General features: G+C 37.3%; 1 protein-coding gene across 1 annotated transcript in view; it reads left to right on the top strand.

Moving 5' to 3' along the window:
* Window positions 1-14,847, top strand: part of PKP1 (plakophilin 1) — a 43,155-nt gene extending 28,308 nt beyond the window's left edge. Inside the window, exons 5-14 of the mRNA XM_063300072.1 lie at window positions 1,880-2,087; window positions 2,620-2,797; window positions 5,513-5,627; window positions 6,508-6,660; window positions 7,398-7,574; window positions 9,672-9,825; window positions 10,580-10,766; window positions 11,482-11,566; window positions 12,700-12,799; window positions 14,658-14,847. Of these exons, the coding sequence (XP_063156142.1) occupies window positions 1,880-2,087; window positions 2,620-2,797; window positions 5,513-5,627; window positions 6,508-6,660; window positions 7,398-7,574; window positions 9,672-9,825; window positions 10,580-10,766; window positions 11,482-11,566; window positions 12,700-12,771 (1,329 nt within the window). The 3' untranslated portion in view covers window positions 12,772-12,799; window positions 14,658-14,847. The remainder of the gene's footprint in view (window positions 1-1,879; window positions 2,088-2,619; window positions 2,798-5,512; window positions 5,628-6,507; window positions 6,661-7,397; window positions 7,575-9,671; window positions 9,826-10,579; window positions 10,767-11,481; window positions 11,567-12,699; window positions 12,800-14,657) is intronic.
* The last annotated feature ends 7,308 nt before the right edge of the window (window positions 14,848-22,155 follow it).

Raw genomic sequence — 22,155 nt, 5'->3', positions numbered from 1 at the left:
GCTGGACAATAAAATGTGGTTGTTCATGGGCAAATGCTGTGAACATTCTGAACTCTGCAGCCAGACTGAAAAAAAAGAAAAACACCTATTCTTAAATTATTCTCTTTCCACCTCACACAATAAATATCTCAGTGAAGTCTGAGAGTACCTTAACATTAAGATTCTGGGCCTATGCCATGACAATGATTGCGTTTGACAATTAAAATCATGTATTTCTGGCTAGCTGTGATATATTTGAAATTCCAGTAAAACCAAAAGTGTTGCTGTGTGTGTGGTCCATTTTCAAGTTTGTAGAAGCTCCTTTCTCACCATGACTCCTGGGCTTTAGGTCTTTGAAGAGGAGAGATGCTTTTTCCACTTCTTTTCATAGGAACCACTGGAATTTATTCCGTATATGACCAGACAAATACAACAGAAAGTAAAGACAACATAGGAGTTGGAATAATGTATTTGATTTCCCCTTTACATGGAGTGAGAATTAGGGAATGCTTGTCACTGTCGGACCAGCAGTTAGAAAAAAATTAACCACTACATTGACTGTTTTGTCACTGAACTGCAAGAAACCCTCTTGTCTGAAATGTTAATTAAACTAGACTTCCTTTCAGGTAAATACCGTAGGTTTTGATAACTTGATAACTTGGTTGGCAGGAAAGGGATGGGAATTACAGTTAGGTATGCAAGCTCAGCACTATCATGTCTAATTTCTTTCCTGGGCAGGATCCTTTAAGGGCCCTGCCCACTTTGAGCTAAAAGGATAGGAAGCAAGAAAAGACACAGATTAAAGGAAGTGGAAAAATACTTCCACTGATGGTCATGAGTTGGTATCCTAACAGTTTGCTCAATTGTAAGTAATCAGAGCCCTTAGCAATAAAATATTCTGAAAGGAAGGTGAATTAAGGTTAGGGATGTGTGCTATAGAGTTGCACCTGGTTTCCAAATATCTTCCCTACCCCACTAAGTAGGGAAAAAAAGAATATTTCCTGCATCTCCATGCATTACTTAGAGTAAGTGATAGCACCCTGATGATTGCTTAGCTGAAGACTCAGTGCTTGAAGGCCACATTTTGGGATGGGAGAAGGAAATTTTCTATACTCTGTCCTGTCAGTAGCATTTTATTGATCAGTAAAACAATCTACACCCCAAAATGTTTTAATTAAATGCAAGCAGTGGCTATTATTCATAGAATGAATACATTCCCTTCCAGAATACACTGATTCCAGTTGAGTCACTTCAATATAAGTGCTGCTCAGCATCAACCCTTATTAATGGCAGAACTAAAGACCAATTCTTCTCAAGTCAGTGTCACAGATCTGGGTCAGATAATTCATAACACCATTCTCATACTGAGACTTAACTATGGGTTACAGCCATTGCTTAAAATGTATAAATCCTGTATTTATTAAACTACGGAAACAATTTTCAATAAGTGGTATATTTATCTTCAGTTTACATAAAGGGAACATGTAAAACCAAACCATGACTTAGTTTTTGGAGATATCATTTTTGACCCCTGGGATTAGGCAGCTGTTTATCAATCAGAAACATTCTTTATTGTTTACTTCAAAATAAGAAAAACATCGGGGTCTCAAGAAACTCTCATGGAGTTCTAAGACCTGAAGTGGGAAATAGCAGCTGTTACTTCCACCTCCCTAGTGTATGTGCCAAGGGGGTCACCTATGGATACTTTCTGTAGTCTGGCCTCCTTAGCCAGGGCATATATTTCATGCCTGCTCTTAACTTTTTAAGAGCAGGCATGGTAATAAAAATTTGATAAATAAATAAATAAATAAAACTTTTTACATTGATGTTTTATATTGATTGAAAGAACAGCAGAGCTTTATGAACAGTTTTTATCCATGTGCATTTCATTCTTTTTTAGGTTTACCGACTTGGTGGCATTGCCAAGCTGGTTGAACTTCTCCGCAGCTCAGATGAGAATGTGCAGCAGGCTTCAGCTGGAGCCCTTCGAAACTTAGTTTTCAGAAACCCAACTAACAAATTAGAAACCCGCCGGCAGAATGGAATTCGAGAGTGTGTGAGTCTCCTGAGGAGGACTGGGAACACCGAAATACAGAAGCAGCTGACAGGTACTCTTTTGTTGTAAAGCAATGCGAAACAACAACGGCAATGAGTCACAGAATGCAACTGAAGGATACTTTGGACACCTAAAGATACGCCTCTTCAAGACATGGAAACTAGTTGTTAGGGCAGTTGACAGATTAAGTGATTTGGAAATGACTGAATTTAGCCCTTTAATTCAGCCAAGAAATTCACTGTGCTTAAATTAATTTGTATTAGAAAAGTTTAACATAGCCTTTTTTATGCACTGGAGAAGTTTACAAATAAATCTTACCACTTAGTAGGAAAAGCTTTATCTCATATTTTCTTTTTTGTTCCATATTCCAGTAATATTCCTGCATTAAGATAAGGCTAAACATGATCATGAAATAGGCTTCCAATATCATCTTTCAGTGATAATTTACAGTAGTTGGAAGACCTGCTTGCCTTTAGTGAATGTTTAGAGATTGATTTTTTACATCAGTCTATCTTGCCTATGTCTATATGTAAATGAATCTGGCTGGAAGCTCCAGCAACAAGTCTCTTCCACTTACTTTCCAGGATTGCTCTGGAACCTGTCCTCCACTGATGAATTGAAAGAAGATTTGATACATGATGCTCTTCCAGTTCTGACTGATCGTGTTATTATACCTTTTTCTGGGTGGTCCGATGGTATTAGCAATAGATCAAGAGAAATTATTGACCCAGAAGTTTTCTTCAATGCCACTGGCTGTTTAAGGTACATCATTGGACATAATATTAATATTTTAATCATATTATTAAAAATCACTGAGGTTGATTTTAAATTTATCCTGTAACTATCTTCCAAAAGACCTGTATGCATTTTGTTTTTTTCCCTATATTTACAAACACAGTGTTACCAATAATGTAAAGGTAAACAATCACACTTTTTATAGATGCAACATTTTAAATCCCTCTGTATATAGCTGGGATTCTGTTGTTTAAAAAGGCCCTTGTTTAAGCCTGACTTTCAGCCAAGTTGGTGATATGAAGAATGGGATCTTGGACCTTGAAGAATGGGATCTTGCATGTTAGCAGACTGGTATGAAGGAGGCATTTCTTTCAGTGTTGGGTTCCAAGCCATTTAGGGCTTTTAAGATAAGCAGCAGTACTTTGATTTGACTCAGAAGGAAATAGGTAGGCACTAAGCTTCTTTTAAAACTGGTGGAATATGAACAAAGCAAAGAATGCCAGTCTAAACTCTTCTATTGCCCTAGTCAAAGCTTCTGAATTAGATAATGCAGTCATCTATATAAATATATAAATATAAATATAAATATAAATATAAATATAAATATATGGTGGTGGTTGTTTTTTAATTAAATGGCATGCAGGTGCCAGATATATGTTGTGACAAAAAGGAATGTCCAGCTTTATTTTTAAAATGCGATCCTTCTGGCTTACTTTTCTGAGAATTTAAACAATAGCCTCTGGCTATTCATTTCCTTAGAATGGCCTATCGTATTGGCTTTCCTACCTCAAATTCCTTGAACCCTGACAGTTACTCCAGTTTACATTATAAAAAGGCAGTTTGTGGACAGGGAAGGTTTTACTCATGCCTAGGAAAATCAAACAGACTCCTTGGCATGCAGATATTAGTTCTGACTTGTAGTTTTCACTATCAGTCTCCTAGCTGCCAGCAACTAGGCACTATTGGATGAGCAGATGAAACATCTTTGCAATTAGAAAATTTAATCAACTGAAGCACTGCCTTAGGGCAGGGATAGGCAGAAGATAGATCAGAAGCTACTGGTACAATTTGGGATGATTTGCAGAAGATTAAGAGGGATTTTTGACTCCTAATTGTATAATAATGGCAAATACTGAATATCTTTCCTCCTTAAACTATATTGCTGAAAAACAGTGTTTGGGAGAAACCAGGGCTCCTACAGATGTGAGATTTCTTCCCTATTATGTTGTTTTCAAGTGTTTGGTTTCAATGTAAAATCCATACAATTTGTTCATATTAAGTAATTTATTATAAAGAACTCCAGTATATCACATCTGTACCCATTGAAGATATGATGTGTCATACTCTGTCTTCAGTCCAGTTACTTCATTGTATCTTCCTTCTTGCTCCTCCCTGGCACATTCCCTCTATAGTAATTGGGACCAGATGTGTAACTGCTTTCTATACCTGCATGCTACTGCTGCTCCTTTTTAAAATGCTGTCTAAAACTCAACCATCAGCAGATTCATTAAGATGTAATCCTGTCTAAACAGTAGTCTATTTTATCCAAATGTCTAATCAAAGAATTTATTAGCATTTGCCCGCAGAGATTTTCATTGAGGTTATTTATTCTGTTATGAAACATAGTAAGTAGTAGACTTAACTGTAAAGTAGCTGAGTAGAAGGGGATGAGTTTGAGTGTTCTGTGCCCACAATTGCCCAATATTGGAGGTATGGTTTCCTATCATCATGCATTGGAAACACATAGAAAGTATAAAATTGCTTAACACCATTTTAAAAAATCCCAAACCCTCAGTCTGTAACTACAGAAATCCTGGGGGGGAAAACTTAAAAAATCCTGCTCCTGCCACATGTGTAATTCCTCCATGTATTCTAGTTGTTTCTTCCCTGGCCATGATAAGCTTGCCCATTCCTGACCTATACCATTCTCCTCCCTGATGCTTCCTAGATGTGTTGGACTTCAATTTCCATGATCCATACAAGCCTTTGACACTCCTGGCTGGGGATAATGGAGGCTGAAGTCCAACACACCTGGAAAGGTTGAGGAAAGATAGTATACAAAAGGGAACAGCTCTCTGGGATTTTTGAGTAAAGACTTTCCTAGCTCTACCCACAACAGATGCAGGCCTTTTGCACATAAAGCAATGTGCTCAGTGAGTGGTCTGTGGCCCCTCTCTCTCCTTTGCTCTGTTGGGTTTGCAAATTAGTATGAATGTTTAAGATCAAACTGCTAATCAATCAGGATATAATACAAGGTTTACATTTACAAGCTCAGATGAAGCCACTAAATCTGATATTTACCACCCACACATAAAATACTTTATAAAGTTAGGAATCATCAAAATTGCAAGCACAAAATGAAGCTTACATATCCAAAGTGGCATCTGGAATGAGAAAAAAGACCCACACTTTCTGTTAAACAGGAAGCACAATTTTATGGTGGTTCTATGGGAGAGATCTGCAGGCAATGATAGACTGCACTGCAGGCTAACTGCATGTGTTCTCAGAGGCTAAATGATATGGGATGGCATCGTTTTGAGATTATTCTTTGTGAATCTGTAGAATACAATTGAGCTTTACTCAGCCTACATTCTCAAAGCATATCTAACATTCACTATTTATCTTATTCTTCTGCCTCTTAAAGAAGAATTTTCTGAGATGTTCTATGATTTTCTCCATGCCATATCTCAACTTGACTGAACAAATTATTCTCTCTTTTTCTTTATAAAATGACCCTTGTAGGAACCTGAGTTCTGCAGATGCTGGACGTCAAACCATGAGAAACTACCCAGGATTGATCGACTCTGTGATGGCTTATTCCCAGAATTGTGTGGCAGCTAATCGGCCGGATGATAAGGCAAAAAGATCTTTCTGTATACTTCATAGATTGCTACAACTCTTGGGTGCCTGAATAATAAACCTTGAACTGAATCCCAGTGAAAATATGAATATGGAATAGCTTTTCTTCCAGTCCTCCCCACTGTATCTTTCAGTGCCCCTTCCCGTAAAAACCACATCAGAGACTTCAGAATATTGTGGGCTGTAATATTCATGACTGCGGTGAAAAGGGAAAATTGCTTGGGATCTGGTTAAAATATCATGCAGCATTGGAGCTGCACTTTTATAAGACCCTGGCTCAATTTCAAATGCCTTTCTTTACTTCCAAATTTCTCGTAGAATGGTAGTTGCATTTTAGAAAGCATAAAATCATGTTGTGGGACACATGTAGATAGGAAGAAAGAAATGTTCATTATTACTAAATTCCAAATTCCATATATTGTATATTTAGAATACTATTAGGCTTTGCTCTAAATATACATTCAGTACTTTAGTCTCATGAATTTTTAAGATGGACCGGTTTTTCTTGTATTTGTTGATTTATTATTTTCCAAAACTAATTTCTTCATAATCATAGAGTCGCTTTGCTTCTATTACCTTCCCATTTCTGTCCTTATGTGAAAAACTCAGACAATTATCACAAATTCTTTTTGTTTCAAGCATTTCCAGAACCACAGTGGTTTTTATAACATTTTTCTCATCTTCTTTCTGGTGGAATCTTTATGACAAGCACTTCACTGGGAGATCTGTTGTAAGGATAATAGAATTTAAAACTGAGATAAAAATTCAGTCTCTAAACCCAGATAACTCATTAATGTGTACCTCTGTGTGTATCCAGGATAGCAATGGCAAATGCACTGGTATAATAAGTAAGTAATTAATTATTTTGACTCTTGTAGTCCGTGGAGAACTGTATCTGTATCCTACACAATTTGTCCTACCGTCTGGATGCTGAAGTGCCGAATAAATACACCAATCTTAACCACTTGGCCAGAAGTACTTACACAGACAAAAGCTTGACAGGCTGCTTCAACAACAGAGGAAAGCTGGAGGTAGGCTGTGAGGCATACAGCTGCTTCATTTACAGATTGCAGGAGATGACATTCAAGTGAAGGCACCTTTGTTTGGGATCGATACCCTACATCTCTTCTCTAGACTGGGGATAACTACCCTTCACCAGCAGCTGCAGGTGTCAGAGCAATTGCTCAAGTCTCAAATCTGTCTTTTCCCCTCAAAAGGAAATTATTGTATTTTTAAAAAAATGAATTGTTGAAGCTTAATGAGTTCCCCAAATCTCATGCAATTTTGGCAATCCTTTGTGAAATCTTGTAACAGATGTTTGAAATTTCATGAGAATTCATATAAAAATGCTAAAAGATGTCACTGAAACCTGGTGAGATGTTGATTATCACAGTCAGATCCTATCAATTCCTGGGGCAACATTGCCAAATCTCAGGAATTTTGGCAACCTATTAGAATTACTGCATTTTTATTATTGTTAAATTTGTTTTGGTACCTGAACCACTGAACAAATTCAGTTCTGGTGATGAAAAAAAGTATAAATGGCATCTCACGACAATAGATATTTTTCAGCAGATATGACTATAAGTCTTTAATATTTTATGTAAGTGTGCCTATTGTATAAGCCTGTGCCATGAGGGCACAAATATATTGACTCATACTTTGTACCCTATTTAATTAGCAAGCTAAAATGATAAGTTAGGGTGATAAAATGTAGCCCTTTTGCTCTATCTGAATGTTTTAGATTTTCTTTCTGATCTGTCCTTAGTATGATGAATACAATCTCCCTCTTCCTGAAGAGGACTATAAACCCAAAGGTTCCAGCTGGCTATATCATTCAGATGCCATCCGCACCTACCTGTCTTTAATGGAACAGAGCAAAAAAGATGCTACCCTGGAGGCATGTGCTGGAGCTCTGCAAAATCTGACTGCAAGCAGAGGAATGGTAAATATAATATTTTTCCCTACATGCTTAGTTAGACTTTGGGGGAAACACTCTGTGAAGACAAACAGGAGAAAAATTAAATTGTTTAGAGGGTGATTGAAATCCAATTAAATCTGAAAGATGTACCCATTTTGTCTGTTTAGTCAACCCACTGATAAAAATTAATACTGTTAATACTGATCAAACCTCTTCCATTAGAGAAAATATTTTGTATTAGCAAAATATTCATTGGGAACATAATTGCTTTTCATTTACAACTGTGTATTTTTTACATTTGTTCTACAATATATAAGTGTGTGTAAACTGCAGTTCATAGAGCTAAGACAGCATTACATGCCTAATTTGATTAAGAGTTTCAACAAATATTTGGTTTCCTTATTCATCCTTTGTCAGGTTAAGGGTTAACAGTTCACCTCTTCTCAGTACCCACTGGAAGTGATTATTGAGAAGCAAGGAATTATGTGAATAAATCACTCGGTCTTTCATATAAGTATACGTATATGTACATAATCGTTATTAGAAATTTTCAATATAATAAAATATGCAAAATAAACAAGAACAAAGATAGAAAATAAGAAATAGAGAAACAAGAAAAAGAATTTAAGAAGAAAAGAAAAAAACATACAATTATGCCTTCCAGCCTTTGTTCCATTGAGTAATTGTCATCTTAAACTTTCCCCCAACCTCTTAATCTTATTTTTAATCTCCAGATCCCAAAATCATCATTTCATTTTTTTTGTCTTTCAGCAAAATTCCATATAAGGGTTCCAGTCTTTTAAAAAAGCCTTTATCACTTTTTCTCTGACCAACTGGTCAGCTTCACCATTTCTGCAAGTTCAATTAATGTTATGAGCCAATCTTCCACTGTGATAAATCACTTGGCCTTAATGGGCTTTGGTTACTACTTTTGCTTCAATGTATGGGATAGACAGGGACGAGGTGGCGCTGCGGGTTAAACCGCTGAGCTGCTGAGCTTGCTGATCAGAAGGTCGGCGGTTCAAATCCGCGTGACGGGGTGAGCTCCCGTTGCTAGTCCCAGCTCCTGCCAACCTAGCAGTTCGAAAACATGCAGATGTGAGTAGATTAATAGGTACTGCTTCGGCGGGCAGGTAACGGCGTTCCGTTTAGTCATGACCACGGAACTGTCTACGGACAAACGCCGGCTCTTCGGCTTGAAACGGAGATGAGCACCACCCCCTAGAGTCGGACACGACTGGACTTAATGTCAAGGGAAACCTTTACCTTTACCTATGGGATAGTTAATGCCCCTACAGAGAAGAAGTCATGAAACAAAGTACATTACAGAACAAAAAAAAATTCTTTTTCTCTTTTATTAGCAAAAACTTAACAAAAAGAATCATAAGTACCCCCGGAAAGTAAAATAAGGAAATAATGTACAATATAGCAATTAGCAAGCTTTAATGCTACATACTGATTTCTCTATTCTAAGCCTTAAATTTCAAATTAATTCCGCACCAATATATGCATACTGTAGTCTTATCCACTTTAGAACACAACTTGGGGATGAGGGGAGAAACTGAGAAAAATGTTGCATTCTCTCTGTGTTGGCCTCTTTCCTTCCCCCTGGCAGGTGGTGTCATGTGGGAGTTCATGGTTGATATGTGTTTACTGAAAGAGCACTCCCCACAAGGTCTACATGTGGAGAAAACTGTGGAGAATAACTTCAGGGCATTTGCCACAGTGTGAAAAAGGGGACCTGCCCAAGGGTGTGTGTTTCAGACTTTCACCCTTGGAACTACAGTCTTGAACAAGGCTAACTTCCTAAGGGCTTAGGCCTCAGCTGTTTCCTAAGGAAGACTGCCTTTTGTGCTTCGTGTCTAAGTTAGGGCTTTGCCATTAACAGTTTGTTATCAGAGAACACCACAGGAGTTGTGAATAATATGCAAAAACAGGCCTGCTCTAGCTCTGCATTTCCTGGAAAGCTAGCATGATGAAACAGCAAAAATACCAAAATGGCTGATGAGCTTTTTTTTTTAATATGATCTTCTAGCAATAAGGAATCCTGAATGCTGCATGTTTTGTCCTTATCTGGCAATCTAGAAATTGTTTCAGATGTAATTTTGTTTTGTCCTCTAGATGTCAAACGCAATGAGCCAACTAATTGCCTTAAAGGAGAAAGGACTGCCCCGCATAGCACGGCTCCTGCAGTCTAATAATCCTGAAGTAGTCCGATCTGGAACATCTCTACTGAGCAACATGTCTCGACATCCTATTCTCCACAAAACCATGGGTAGGCATTATTTTTGTATTCCATGGGTCAGTCTAATACATCTTTCCCTCTCTCCCTTCCTTCCACAATGCAAAATGCAAAAATCCCTGTGTTACATGTAATTAAGACATTGAAATCTCATAAATATATGTTTTTGTGGAGCATTTTATTAAAAAAAATTCATCAGCTGTAATTAATAGGTATCACTTTTCCTATTTTATCATAATATTTGAAACCTTCCTCAACCTGTTATATTCTCAAATGTCTTGGACTACATCTCCCAGATTTCCCTAAGCACAGTGGCTGGGAATTTTGAGTGTTGCAGCTTTGACACATCTGGCGAGCAGCATGATAGGACAGGTTTCTCTAGTAGCTTCCCTAGTTGTCTGTGTTAGTAGCACTCAGCTGCTCTTTCATTTATTCATTAGTATCATGGGTGTTCAAGATTAGATGAGTTGCGATATATTGTGCAACAGAAATACAAACAAGAGAAGACTGACTTAATCATTTCTGGGCTGTGCTACTTCTCACATGAAGTGATGTTGCTTCATCTTTATGGGCCAAATATATCTCATTAGGAAATCTACATGAACATCACTACCTGATGCACCATCTGCTGCATTCCTTTCTATACCTTTACATACAGAGAAACTAGGTTCTGTTGGTAAATATCTGAGTGTGATTAATATTTCTCCTACTCCTTAGCCTGAGTAGCTCTTTTGAGAGACTTTTATACCACTCTTTATTTAAAGATGGCCTCTTTCCTCTTTTTTAGCTCATCAGGTGCTTCCAGATGTGACTCGCCTTCTCGCCCTCCAGGCTCCAGGTTCTAGCAACTATGGAGACATTATGACATCAGCTTGCTATGCCCTGAGGAACCTAATCATGTCCAACCCACAGATGGCCAAGCCCTATTTGACTGGCAGCTTGATAAATAATGTAGTAGGCCTGTGCCGAAATGGGTGAGTAATGATATAGATCAGAGATTGGGGGGCACAGGACAATGATACTATGCAATGTTGTCATACAGTGTTACCTAGAAGTATTTTACACTTATTGTATGATTTTTGTCTACATACCATATCCATTTCAGTGGCATACCATAATACTAAATACTAGGTATTCTACATACTGCAGGACTGGCTGAAGCAGCCTTGTTTGTGCCATCTTCCCACAATAACCACACCTCCTCTAGGATTGAAGTAGACTGTGATCAAGAGAGCTGAGTTTTTCAAACATTTCATGAAATGAAGCACCTGCCACAATCCAGACTTCACTGAGGGAAGATGATACCACCAAAATGTTAGAGATATCCCCCTTCCCCACATACAGATGGTAGACTACTCTATTCAGGTCTTTGTGCAGGGACATTCATATCTGCCAGCTAATTACACATACCTCAGTGACAATCTACCTTTTCTTTTTCATTTATAGAGTTGACCAGAATGTACTACCACAGGATATACTCTTGAAAATATTAATTCGTGAAGAAATAACATGGACATTGACAAACCTGGGGGATATTTTATTAATTTTCCAGAACCACTGATCAAGTTAAAATATATGTGAATCACTATTATTTGTTGTGATTAGGCCTGGCCCCAAAATATGCATTCTCTCTCTCTCTCTCTCTCTCTCTCTCTCTCTCGCTTATAGCTCTGCTTTTTTTTATTACAGATCTTATCCAAAAGCAGCTGAAGCAGCCCGACTGCTGCTATCTGACCTCTGGTCAAACAGGGAACTCCAATCTATACTAAAGCAGGTAAAATATCAAGGCAGCATCTTTCCTCACTTCTTATAAAACAAACCAGCACATGGATATTACCACACACTTCAGTAAATGAGGTTACTAACCACAATAAAAGAGGTTACTAACCATATAGTATAGGGTTGATTATGAGAGTGTTTTTGAAAGCAGGGGAACTGGGATTTTTAAAGTTCAGAATTATGACATTTCATTTAAGATGTCAAGGTTTAATGTGTCCCCAAATTTCTCCATTCATATGTACAATACACTGAATGGTAATAAGTACAACACATTTTTTACAGACTTGAAAGCTTAACTCCTTTGTCTGGAGATTTAATGGGAGGGAAGGAGGGGAAGAAGGAAGATAGATAGGTGTCAGCCTCCCAAGTAGACCAGACCAGAAACATGACAGTTGAGCTCATTCTACTTTATTGTAAGGCTACATTAACAGAATGTTGCAAGTCTGAAAATACAAATCTCCCGCCATCATTTTAAACAGCCTGATACATTACGGCAGATCCTTTTTAAGTTTCTTAAAACTTAAACTTTTTAAGTTTCTTTCTTTGCCCATTATGCAACTGCAGGCTGCTCCCCCTTTAATCTGATTATTCCCTAGGTAGCATCTCTTCCTCTTATCCCTCAAGGTCATTCCCACATACCATTACAGTAGGTAAGTAGGTAGGTTTCATTTACAAGTATCTTATCTCCATGGGAAAAGACAAAATATAAAAATTAACAAACTATAGTTACAAAAGTAAAATATAGTAAATTAAAGAAAATAATTGCAGAAGTAGAGTTCTTTTAAGTATATTTAAACTTCACAAACTGCTTGGTTATTTATATGTGATCGGCACAATATTGCGGCTGTAAAGTCTTTGGTTCAAACCTTGTTTCCTATGAATGTAACAAGTGACTTGAAAAGTATCTATGGGATACCCTTTGAAATGCACCACACTAAAGGTACATCCACATATCTGACTCCATTTATTTATTTATTTATTTGTCATATTTTTATTACCGCCCATCTCCCCCACTCGGGGGACCCTGGGCGGTTCACAATAAATTATGTTATAAATTATGTTAAAGAAAAATTCTCCTTCTCCTGATCTTATTTGTTCTCTGCTTTCCTTCCATGGCTGATTCTGCAGCAAGGATATGATAAGAATATGATGGGATCTTTAACAGGAAGCACTTTCAGGACTCTGTCTTCCAGATTCTAAGAAGAGACTTTGTATGTTTGGAATGCAGGTAAATAATTATATCTGCTTTTTTCAAAATCAGAAAAGAAGCACTTTTCCTACAATTCAAACCATAATTATGGCTAGATAAGAACAATTTCAAGTGCTGAATGTGGGCTGCACTTTCTCTGAAAAGGATCTGGTTTTAAATCTGGTCACTAGGATACTGACTGGTGCAGAGGGCATGGACTATGTACTGTATAGCTGAGTTGCACAGTCTGGTTGCTGCAGGTTACTTACCAGCATCACTTTGTGACTTTCAGAGTTCTTATAGTGAGTGGGCCCAAACTGGGGAGATTTAAAGGGCAAAGTAGATACTTAAGCCTTCCAATTGCTTAAGGTACCCATTTAATCCCTACAAAATCCTGAAGCTGCTTCCCAAAATCCTTCCTGACTTCTCTTGGCATGCCACTCAAAACCTGATGCAGCCCTTAAGCCATTGGAAGTTGCACACCCCTGATACAGGCCAATTTTGCATCAAGTTCATTATCTCCCACCTTGTTTCCAAATCTAATTAACGTGTGTTCCCCATAAAGCCCAAAATGATTTCCTTCTGAAATAATTTAATGGCCACCTGATCCCACACACTCCTATCTCTGTTACTGCCTTTCTAGGAGATCCTTCTTGGTGTTCATGACTTAAGAATGGGTGGCACTGTAGGACAAGGCCTCTCTTGCAGGAGAGTGGCACTAAAGCTCTGGCACTGTCTTTGTAAAGGCTCCAGAGGACTTCTTTTCTCTTGTCTCTGTTGTTCTATTTAAGATCCATACCAATTAGGTTTTTTTCTCCCAGAAATACAAGTTCATGTGAAAATCATGTACATTTTATATAGCTTTGTATTAGCGGAGAGCTGAAAAGGTGCATAAGTATATGACTTCAGATTTTATCAATGAACAATTGATAATGGACAATCAGAAAAGGATTGAGGCTTGCTAGCAGATAAAAATTATCCCAGTTCCTATTGGCACAGTTTTCATAACTGTCAACATGTAACTACAAAACATATCATAAGAAGCAGCTCTGCACAAAACGCAGTTTCAAACAGGAAATGGATAACATAGTGCCATTCCTGGCATACTCTATTAAAGGAAGAAAGAATTCCGTGCAGCAGTTCCAACATAGAATATTGAAGGAAATTGCTAGTAGCACAACTCCTTAACAATCCAGGGTGTGATCTGCACAGAAAACACAGATGAATATGATTATACAGAAGATTGGCACAGCACTCAACAAGATGTTCTTTTTAAGCATGGGATGGGAGTGGGAGTAAGATGATGATTGGAGGCCTGGAAGGAGGAGAATAACTAAATAATTGGCTGTAGATAATTCATCAACTATTCTGAGTAATAGCCATAACATAGTAATTCATGAGCAAGAGTGGCGACTGCCAGATAAGGCCAACTGGATGAATCCCATCACCCTTTTAGCCACTAGCACCCCCAAAATTATATAGAAAAAAATTCCTGCAATGGAAAATGAAGTAGAATATGTGATTTAAGCCTCCAGTAAGTCTATTCTCCTTGTTAAAATGTTTAAATGGTTTCCCATCCACCCCCACATCAAAAGTAGAAAAAACAGCCCCAAATCCTACCCGATCAACATGTCATTGCCAACGGTAGCAATTGATGGGCAAAAGAATGAGAAACAATGCTATTCTGGGTTGCAAAAAGATACGTGCTGTTTATTTTCAGCCCTAATGTCTAAGACAAGAGCTAGAGGGTAAAATGGGAATGACTCCATTGATCCGTAGCTGCTGCTCGCCTCCCAGGTGTTCTAGGATGTATTAAAAGATAGGAGATTGATCTCAAGCAATCAATGGGGGGCCCTTTGCAATGATTACATTTGAAAAGATTTTCTTTTTCTTTCAGAGCATGTAACTGGTTCCTGTCTGGAGTCTTCAATCCTCAAGGAATTAGTTAGGATTTTAAATGTCGTACAGTATTTTGAAAGTTCAACTAAGTTGTAAAATTAGGGATGGAAATTGTATTGCCTGACTATTAAGTATCTTAAAATGTTTTAATGGATATTTTAAATATATTTTTCTCTTTTGTCAAATTGGGAGGCTGGTTGTTAATGTTACATGATAGCCAACATGGCTCTTAACAAAAATTGGGATTTATAGTTTTCAATGACATACATAACAACTTAGGCATCTACTTCCCTAACCAATATCAAGTCCATATATTAGGAAATGCTAGGGAAATAGTGCCTAACTACAGGTTAATTCATACAAAAGCATAATTTCTTTCTATAAGTATGTACATTTTTAGTTATCATATGGATAGACAGGTCAGTCCCAATCTTGGATCTCTAGATATTGTTGGATGACCATTCTCATCATCCAAGATCAGAATAGTTGCTTTGAATGATGGGGACCCATGGAGAAAATTGGCATAGAAAGAAAAGTAGTATTCTAATTATTGCCAAAAAAAGCATTCATGTATTCTCTTTCTCTCTTTCCATTGTATGCCATCTGAGAATATCTTCCATAGAGTTCAGTGGGGCTTGCAGCAATATAAATGTCTAGAGAATGGCAGCCTAAGGCCATTACCCTATGCCCCCATATCTGGCAGTATATCTCATTTCTGAACAGCAGAGAGCCTTTTCATTCACTTCCATTTCACCTAATTTCTGTAAGATTAGTAACAACTTACATGTTTATTTCATTTTCAATGGCCATTATACATAGATATTTAGTGTCATATTACTGCTTTATATTGCTGAATTTCTATTCCCCCAATCTTCCTCAATATGGTACCCTCCAAAAGTGTTGTCATTACAACCCCCAGAATTCCTGAGAACTGTGGTCCCCAAACTTCTAGAGAATGCCAGGTAGAGGAAGCCTGTCCAAATTTTATTTTCATGGGTTCCTTCTGCATTCATTCATTTCTCTGCTTTGCTTTAATATTTTTGATTATTGCTAGTCTTTTTTCCCTGTAGATTACTTAGATGCCAAGAAGCAAATTCACATAAGATTTTTTTTTTCCTGAAGAGGTTCTTAAACTTCGTGTTGCACTATATATGAATAGAGTTCCTTTCTGCAGATTTTGAAGAAAACTGGAACTCTCAAGATCATACCTTATTAAAATTATCCACAACTACAAACTTCTGTATGACTCTCAAATAGCATGTTTCACAAAAGTCTATAACTTTGCTTTTTTAAAAAGTAAACTTATCAGCTGAATATTGATCAGCTCAGAAAGAAGGTAAGCAGAGATAACCTCATCTTTTCAGTGTCTTAAATTGGAGCATAATGAAATTATATTATTAACAAGTTGTTAAACAAATGGAGCTTTTTGGTGTTGGACAGGACTTAGCTACATTACAAAATTTTCATTAGTTCATCTTGGTTAATGAACAGTGGACATGGAAGCAAAATGGTAGCATTTTTTTATTTTTTAATAATCCAACCATTAGGAATGTCCTATGTTCTCCAAATAATATGTCAGCCTTTGGTTTTCATGAAGACATTCCATAAGAGATTCTGCACATTTTCCAGCGGTATGCTGCTTTGTCCTATGCCTTGTTAAATAAAAGCTTTATTCATAAATTAATGTCAGAACATTAAAAGAGCCCTACCTAGCTCAGTTTGCTATTCTCACAGTGGCCTATGAGATATTGATAGGAACCCCACAAGCAGGACACAAACCCAAGATTGCCATTTCATTAATGTTCCTCAGCAGTTGGTACTGTATATGAAAGTACTGTGATACTTAAAGTAACACATAAACTTTATGACTAGCTGTTGTTCATAGTCTTTTATATTTTATCCTCCATGAATTCATTTAATCTCCTTTCAAAGCTATTGAGCTCACAGTCATCACACTGGGTCTTGAGATAGCAAATTCTGTAGTTTGTCTGTATGTGGCTTTCTTTTATTTCTTGGGATTTTCCACAATTCAGCATAAATGAATAAAAGGAATTTTCCTTATGTAATTTTCCTTTCCTTCCTTTCAAAAAATAGATGAGAAAGGTATTGAAATTCAGTGTACTTCAACCCAGGAAAATAAGGTAAATTAAAGAAATTCAGAGCATTTTCTGCTCTGAATTTACTTCTAGAAAAGCCTCTGTGGAGGGAAAGGGGGTTCTCCTGAACAATACAGGATGGAGCAGAGGAGTTGTTGGAGAGGTGAGCATTGTCCAAATTTGGAAAAATCTAAGGAAACGTGTCTTGAATAAAGAAGGATGGCACGAGCATGGAATCAGGGATTTGAGAAAGTACACAGCAGTGAAGCTCAGGAAAGGAAGCTCAGGTGAGGAAGAGGCTGTTAAATTGAGAGGGAGGAGACTGAGGTGGGAATAAAGATGGAGAAATAATGGGTGCCCTGGAACTGACAAGATGAAGAATGAGAACATTTACATGTTGGTTAGAAATCAATCTTGACAGCAGGTATCCACGTTGCCTGTATGCATGGTTTTAAGGAGATCAGTCACCAGCAATTAGTTACATTGGTACAAACGACCAGCACCAGGCTTGGAGACCCAGAGCACGGTGGTTCCTTAGGGGTCATGGAGTACTTACGACTACAGCAACAGCTCTTGGAATAAGAGCTACCCAAATGTCATATATAATGTGGCTTCAGCACATTCTGGGAAATTTAAATGGCGGTGCTGAGGATTGTTTCAAAGGCACAGTGAGGAAGGCCTGGAACACTTCTGTGGCAATGTTGGTTTTGGTAAGGAATAACAGTACTTCATGCCAATAAACTAATAGCCCTACTGACACTTTCTTACATATAAACATACATCAGATTGGTCAGGAGGACAGAATCTGATTGTCCACACATCAGATTGGTCAGGAGGACAGAATCATTAAGAATGATGTTGGGATGTAAAACTGATTTGTAACTCTTTGAATTAACAGCAGACTTTGGTTCTTTTAGTCAATGAAGAAATTAGCAGGAACTGCCAAGTATCCATTGCTACTTCTAAAACAAATGCTTAATTCATATGATAAGGCTGTTATATCACCAACTGCAGTATTTAGGACAATCTTCCATAATGGTTTGAATTGCATAAGTTGTAGTTAAAAGAATCTGGAGTGTATCAAGAAGGGGATTTATAAAGTGATGGGTTTTAAAGAGATATACCTAAGCAATTATATCAAAGGCTCTCTTTCACTCATACCACTGAGCCTTTTTCTTTCACCGCTGTATCAAAAACCTGAATCTCCTGTATATGTCATTTGTGACTGGGCAGAATTATTTAGGGAGATAGACTGAACATCCCTTTTGGCCTGGCTACATAAAAACCGAATGTAAGAGGCAGCATTGGCATAGGAGCTGACTAATTGTAAATAAACGCTAGTGTTTGTTACAGTCTCAACATTGAAAAAGCACCTATTTTTTCTCCAGAGGGTTTGCTTCGTTTCAAGCCTTGCAGAAAGCCAATGAAATAATGCATTGAATATCCAGTTCATTATTTCAGAAGACTTGTGTGCACAATCAAAACTTTTGCTAGCATTATTTCTCTGTTGCATTATTTGTGGCCTTTTGTTAACATCTATGCAAAGCTGCATGAAGTATTCTGTAAGATAGATGTGCAAGAATCCCATGCTACCTTTGTTGTTTTTTCTGTACTATATGTGTATTTGCTTCATTGGAACATCTGAAATCAATAAAGTACTGAAAGATCTCTTAAATGTTCACTTTGATTGTTCTTTTTTTCTTCCACCATGAAATATATTGATAAGTAAAACACTTTGGATATGCAATATTTCCCTCAAAATTTCATTTTAATATCAACATCCAATATTTATTAAAAACCAATGTAATCCCCAAATATTCAGTATATGTCTGTAAAGTCAATGAAAAAAAGGATCTCTTTCATTGGAAACAAATATTGTGTCTCTCATTGGAAGAACATTTTAGAAGAATTCTCCACATACTTTTCTTCTATCGTTACTCTAAAACATGTAGCTGTTCCTCTGAAAAAATGGATATGCAGATACTGTCAACCAGAGTCTTTATCCTTTTGATTCTCAAAGGGGTATCTATTCCACAATCCTATATCACAATTACGGTATATTAGTAAAAGTTATATACTGTATTGAACATCTTAGATGAAATCAGTCTAGTTCTCCTGGTTTACTGGAACTAATTTGCTCAGCAGGTTTATCTTTACTGACACTTCTGGTATATGATTCACAAATTACTTTCTGACTGAAGCTCTACAGCAGGATAGTTCCATATATACACATTCTGAATTTTGAGATAAATCCTGAGCTTTCTCACGAAGTTCTATGGTTATCATGGGGAGGCTTGTATAGTCACCAAATGACTACATGGTCACAAAGCACCAATTTCTCTAACAGCAAAATATCCTTCTACCCCACTTTTTCTTCTGTTCTAGCCAGGATGCCCCTGACTATCTAAGCTTGCCTTTATTTTTTAACTGGGAAAATGAGCACTCTCCCGAGTAAAGCCTTGGGATGCTGTAATCTCCCATTATTATTTTTCTATTACTATTTATGCCATTCATATTGGGCCCAAATTCTAGAGGCTAGCACTTTGCCACTTGCTAGCTTTTTGTTTATTTTTTTTTAATTGAACATGTAGAACTTTTCCACTGTTTGCCTTGTCAAGTGTTTCAAACAAAATGTAATCTATTTTCTAAAGGTCATGGACTTGACCTGGACTAAATCAGTGAGGTTCATACTGATGATTATGTCAAGAAACTTCTAAATGATGGCATGTGGAAGACAGAATACACATTGCGTCTGGACTCACTATTTTATTTTATGAAGGAATTTCATTGACAATTGCCAAGTTACTGCCCAGAAAATGAGAGTTCACCTTGAAATGCATTATTCAATTGCTGGTTTCATCCAACTGACTGATTTCATGCTGTAAAACATCATGTGGTTTGTTTCTGACTTAGCATGTTATATGAAGCCAGCCAAGTGGCTTTAAACCATGATTTATGGCTAAGCATGTTGTGCAAACCCAGCCAGTTGAAATTTATCCAATAATGCTGGTACACAGCACTTTTCAGACCAAAGTCCACTTTTGGCTTTAGAATAGCATCCAAGAGGCTGCACTCTTAAAAAAACAGATGAGACCATCACAAATAAGGGGATAAGTCTAGGTATAAACTTTATCTGAATTAATCAATAAAATTAAGTAAAATGATTGTCTATGTATGTAATATTTTCCCCTTTGGTTAATTTAATCATTACAATTTAGTTGTAACTTTTGCAGATACTTTGGGGTCTGAATCCCAGGATTTGGGGGGCAGTATAGAGTTCTGGGCCTCAGGTTATCCATCTCTGTTTAAACTAACTACAACTTAGCACAATGTATTACCTCAGCTACCCCAGCTAGGATGAGGGAGCTCCTGGCCTCCCCACCTCTGTAATTTTGTCTGCCTGTCTTCTATGTTAGCTCCCTACCACTGCCTCATGTTTCAAGAATCCAGTTCTGGTGAAATGCTGAAACTATTCATTTTCCATAGACCAAGGGCTTTGATCCAGCTTTGCCAGCTCTTTTGGGTATATTCAAACATTGTCTGAAGCTCTTCCTTGTGTGGCATGGTACTATTCAGAAAAAGGGAATGCCCTGGATAGAGAGAACTGGAAATACTAATTGTGCACATGTATTTGGGTAGGGAGTGGTGTGCAGGACTTTAAATACCCACTGATAAGAAAGTGTAGTGTTAGCATCTTTTGGAAAGATTTCTTACTTTATTTACAAAACTGGCTTACAGACACCAGTTGCTTGTGGAGGCATGACAAGGTAACATAACTGTATATGTAAGGATAACTTCAATATGTGTTTGATTTATGACTGTTGGAGTTCTGAGCAAATCAGCATGCCTCATTAGTATATGGATGGTTCGTGCTAGGATGCAAACTCTCTATGTGTGAGGAAGCTGTTTGTTGCCACTCCCACATTCCTCTCTCACATCCTCTTTCTTCCTCCTTCAACCATTTGAGGAGGTAGCATGCTTTTGCTGCTCTCCCTCCACCTTGGCCATGTGGTGGGCCTAAGAATCAGAAGGATTCTGCCCCTATCTGCACACAGCTCTTGGCAGCAATGAGGGCTGAGAGTTCATTCAGTTTAGGGAAAGAACAAAAGAAGAACAAGAAGACATTTCTCTACTGTAACTAGACCAAATAAAATGAGTAAGATATTCTTTTTCTTACTTCTAAATCTACTTTGTCTAAGTGTGTGATTCTTTATGCTTGGGTGGGCTAAGTGTGTAAGATCAATAACCTATATTTCTCTAATGTGCTCATTAAAGCTATTTTAGATAATATTCTTTTTCTGTGCATGGCTTCTCTGCTGTGTTAAGCTCTGCTCCATTCAGTGGTCCTAGCTGTCCACTAACAGCTTCAATGACTTCTGGTGGGGACAGTGGCAGCTTGAGCTGTTTTTTTCTGCTGTCTGCTGACTGACCTGCAGAGCGCCTCTTTTTCTTGGGCCCAGGCAGGCTTCCTTGGAGCCCAGAAGCATTCTCCAGATTAAGGAGAACCCCAGGAATCACCCCATATGTTCTCCAGATGGCTGGTAACAGCCAGAAGACCTCAAAATGGTGTTTCGCAATCAACTGGTAAGCTATCAGCTGGGAGGCGGGGCATCATCTTCTTCCCAAGTTGCTCTGAAGTCGTAACAGACCTTAAAGCTGCCCACCCCATTTCTATAGCACTAAGGTCTTTTTGGTTGAATTTTACCAAAGAGAGGCTTTCTACAACAAAGAAATGTGGAATCTCTTTTTTTGTCATTATTTTTGAAAATTATTAACTTGGTAATTTGGCTTTTTATATATAATTTGTTAAATTGAGATTTAAAGAATTTTGGTTTTTTTAATTTTATTTTTATTAAAGCAATTTTTGAGGAATATAAAACTTTCTCTTCTTCACTGAATCTTCAGATTGGAATTCTAATCTATTTGCTTTCACTTTCCCATGGGAATGCTGTTTGTTATTACTTTTTATTTTCCTTTTTTTAAAAAAGAATTTTATTAAATTTCAGAAAAAGATAAAAGAAACAAAGAAACAAAAAACTACAAAAAGAAAAACTCTAAAAAGTGTGAAAACACAAAAGAAGACACACTTTAGGTAGATTACAAAAAGAAGTGACTTCCAACTTTAAACATCAGGGATATACAGCAATTTCCCATAATCAATCCATTACTCTATTTTAAACCAAAATCAAAGTATTTCTACAAATCAACTGCTTAGCACATAGTAAAAATCACTAAGTACCATTGCTCCCTCCCTTTATATTAAAAGAAAAGAAAAAATATAAATCACCTAATCAACTTCCCCCCTAAAGTAACAATTACTTAATTATTCCCTTCCTACTACTATTCTATACATTCCTGTCTACTATAATAAAAATAAAAAATAAAAAAGCATGTAAATTC

The sequence above is a fragment of the Candoia aspera genome, chromosome 3 (genome assembly GCF_035149785.1).
Source record: "Candoia aspera isolate rCanAsp1 chromosome 3, rCanAsp1.hap2, whole genome shotgun sequence".
NCBI classification, from domain to species: domain Eukaryota; kingdom Metazoa; phylum Chordata; class Lepidosauria; order Squamata; family Boidae; genus Candoia; species Candoia aspera.
This window is presented reverse-complemented; position numbering and strand designations above follow the sequence as displayed.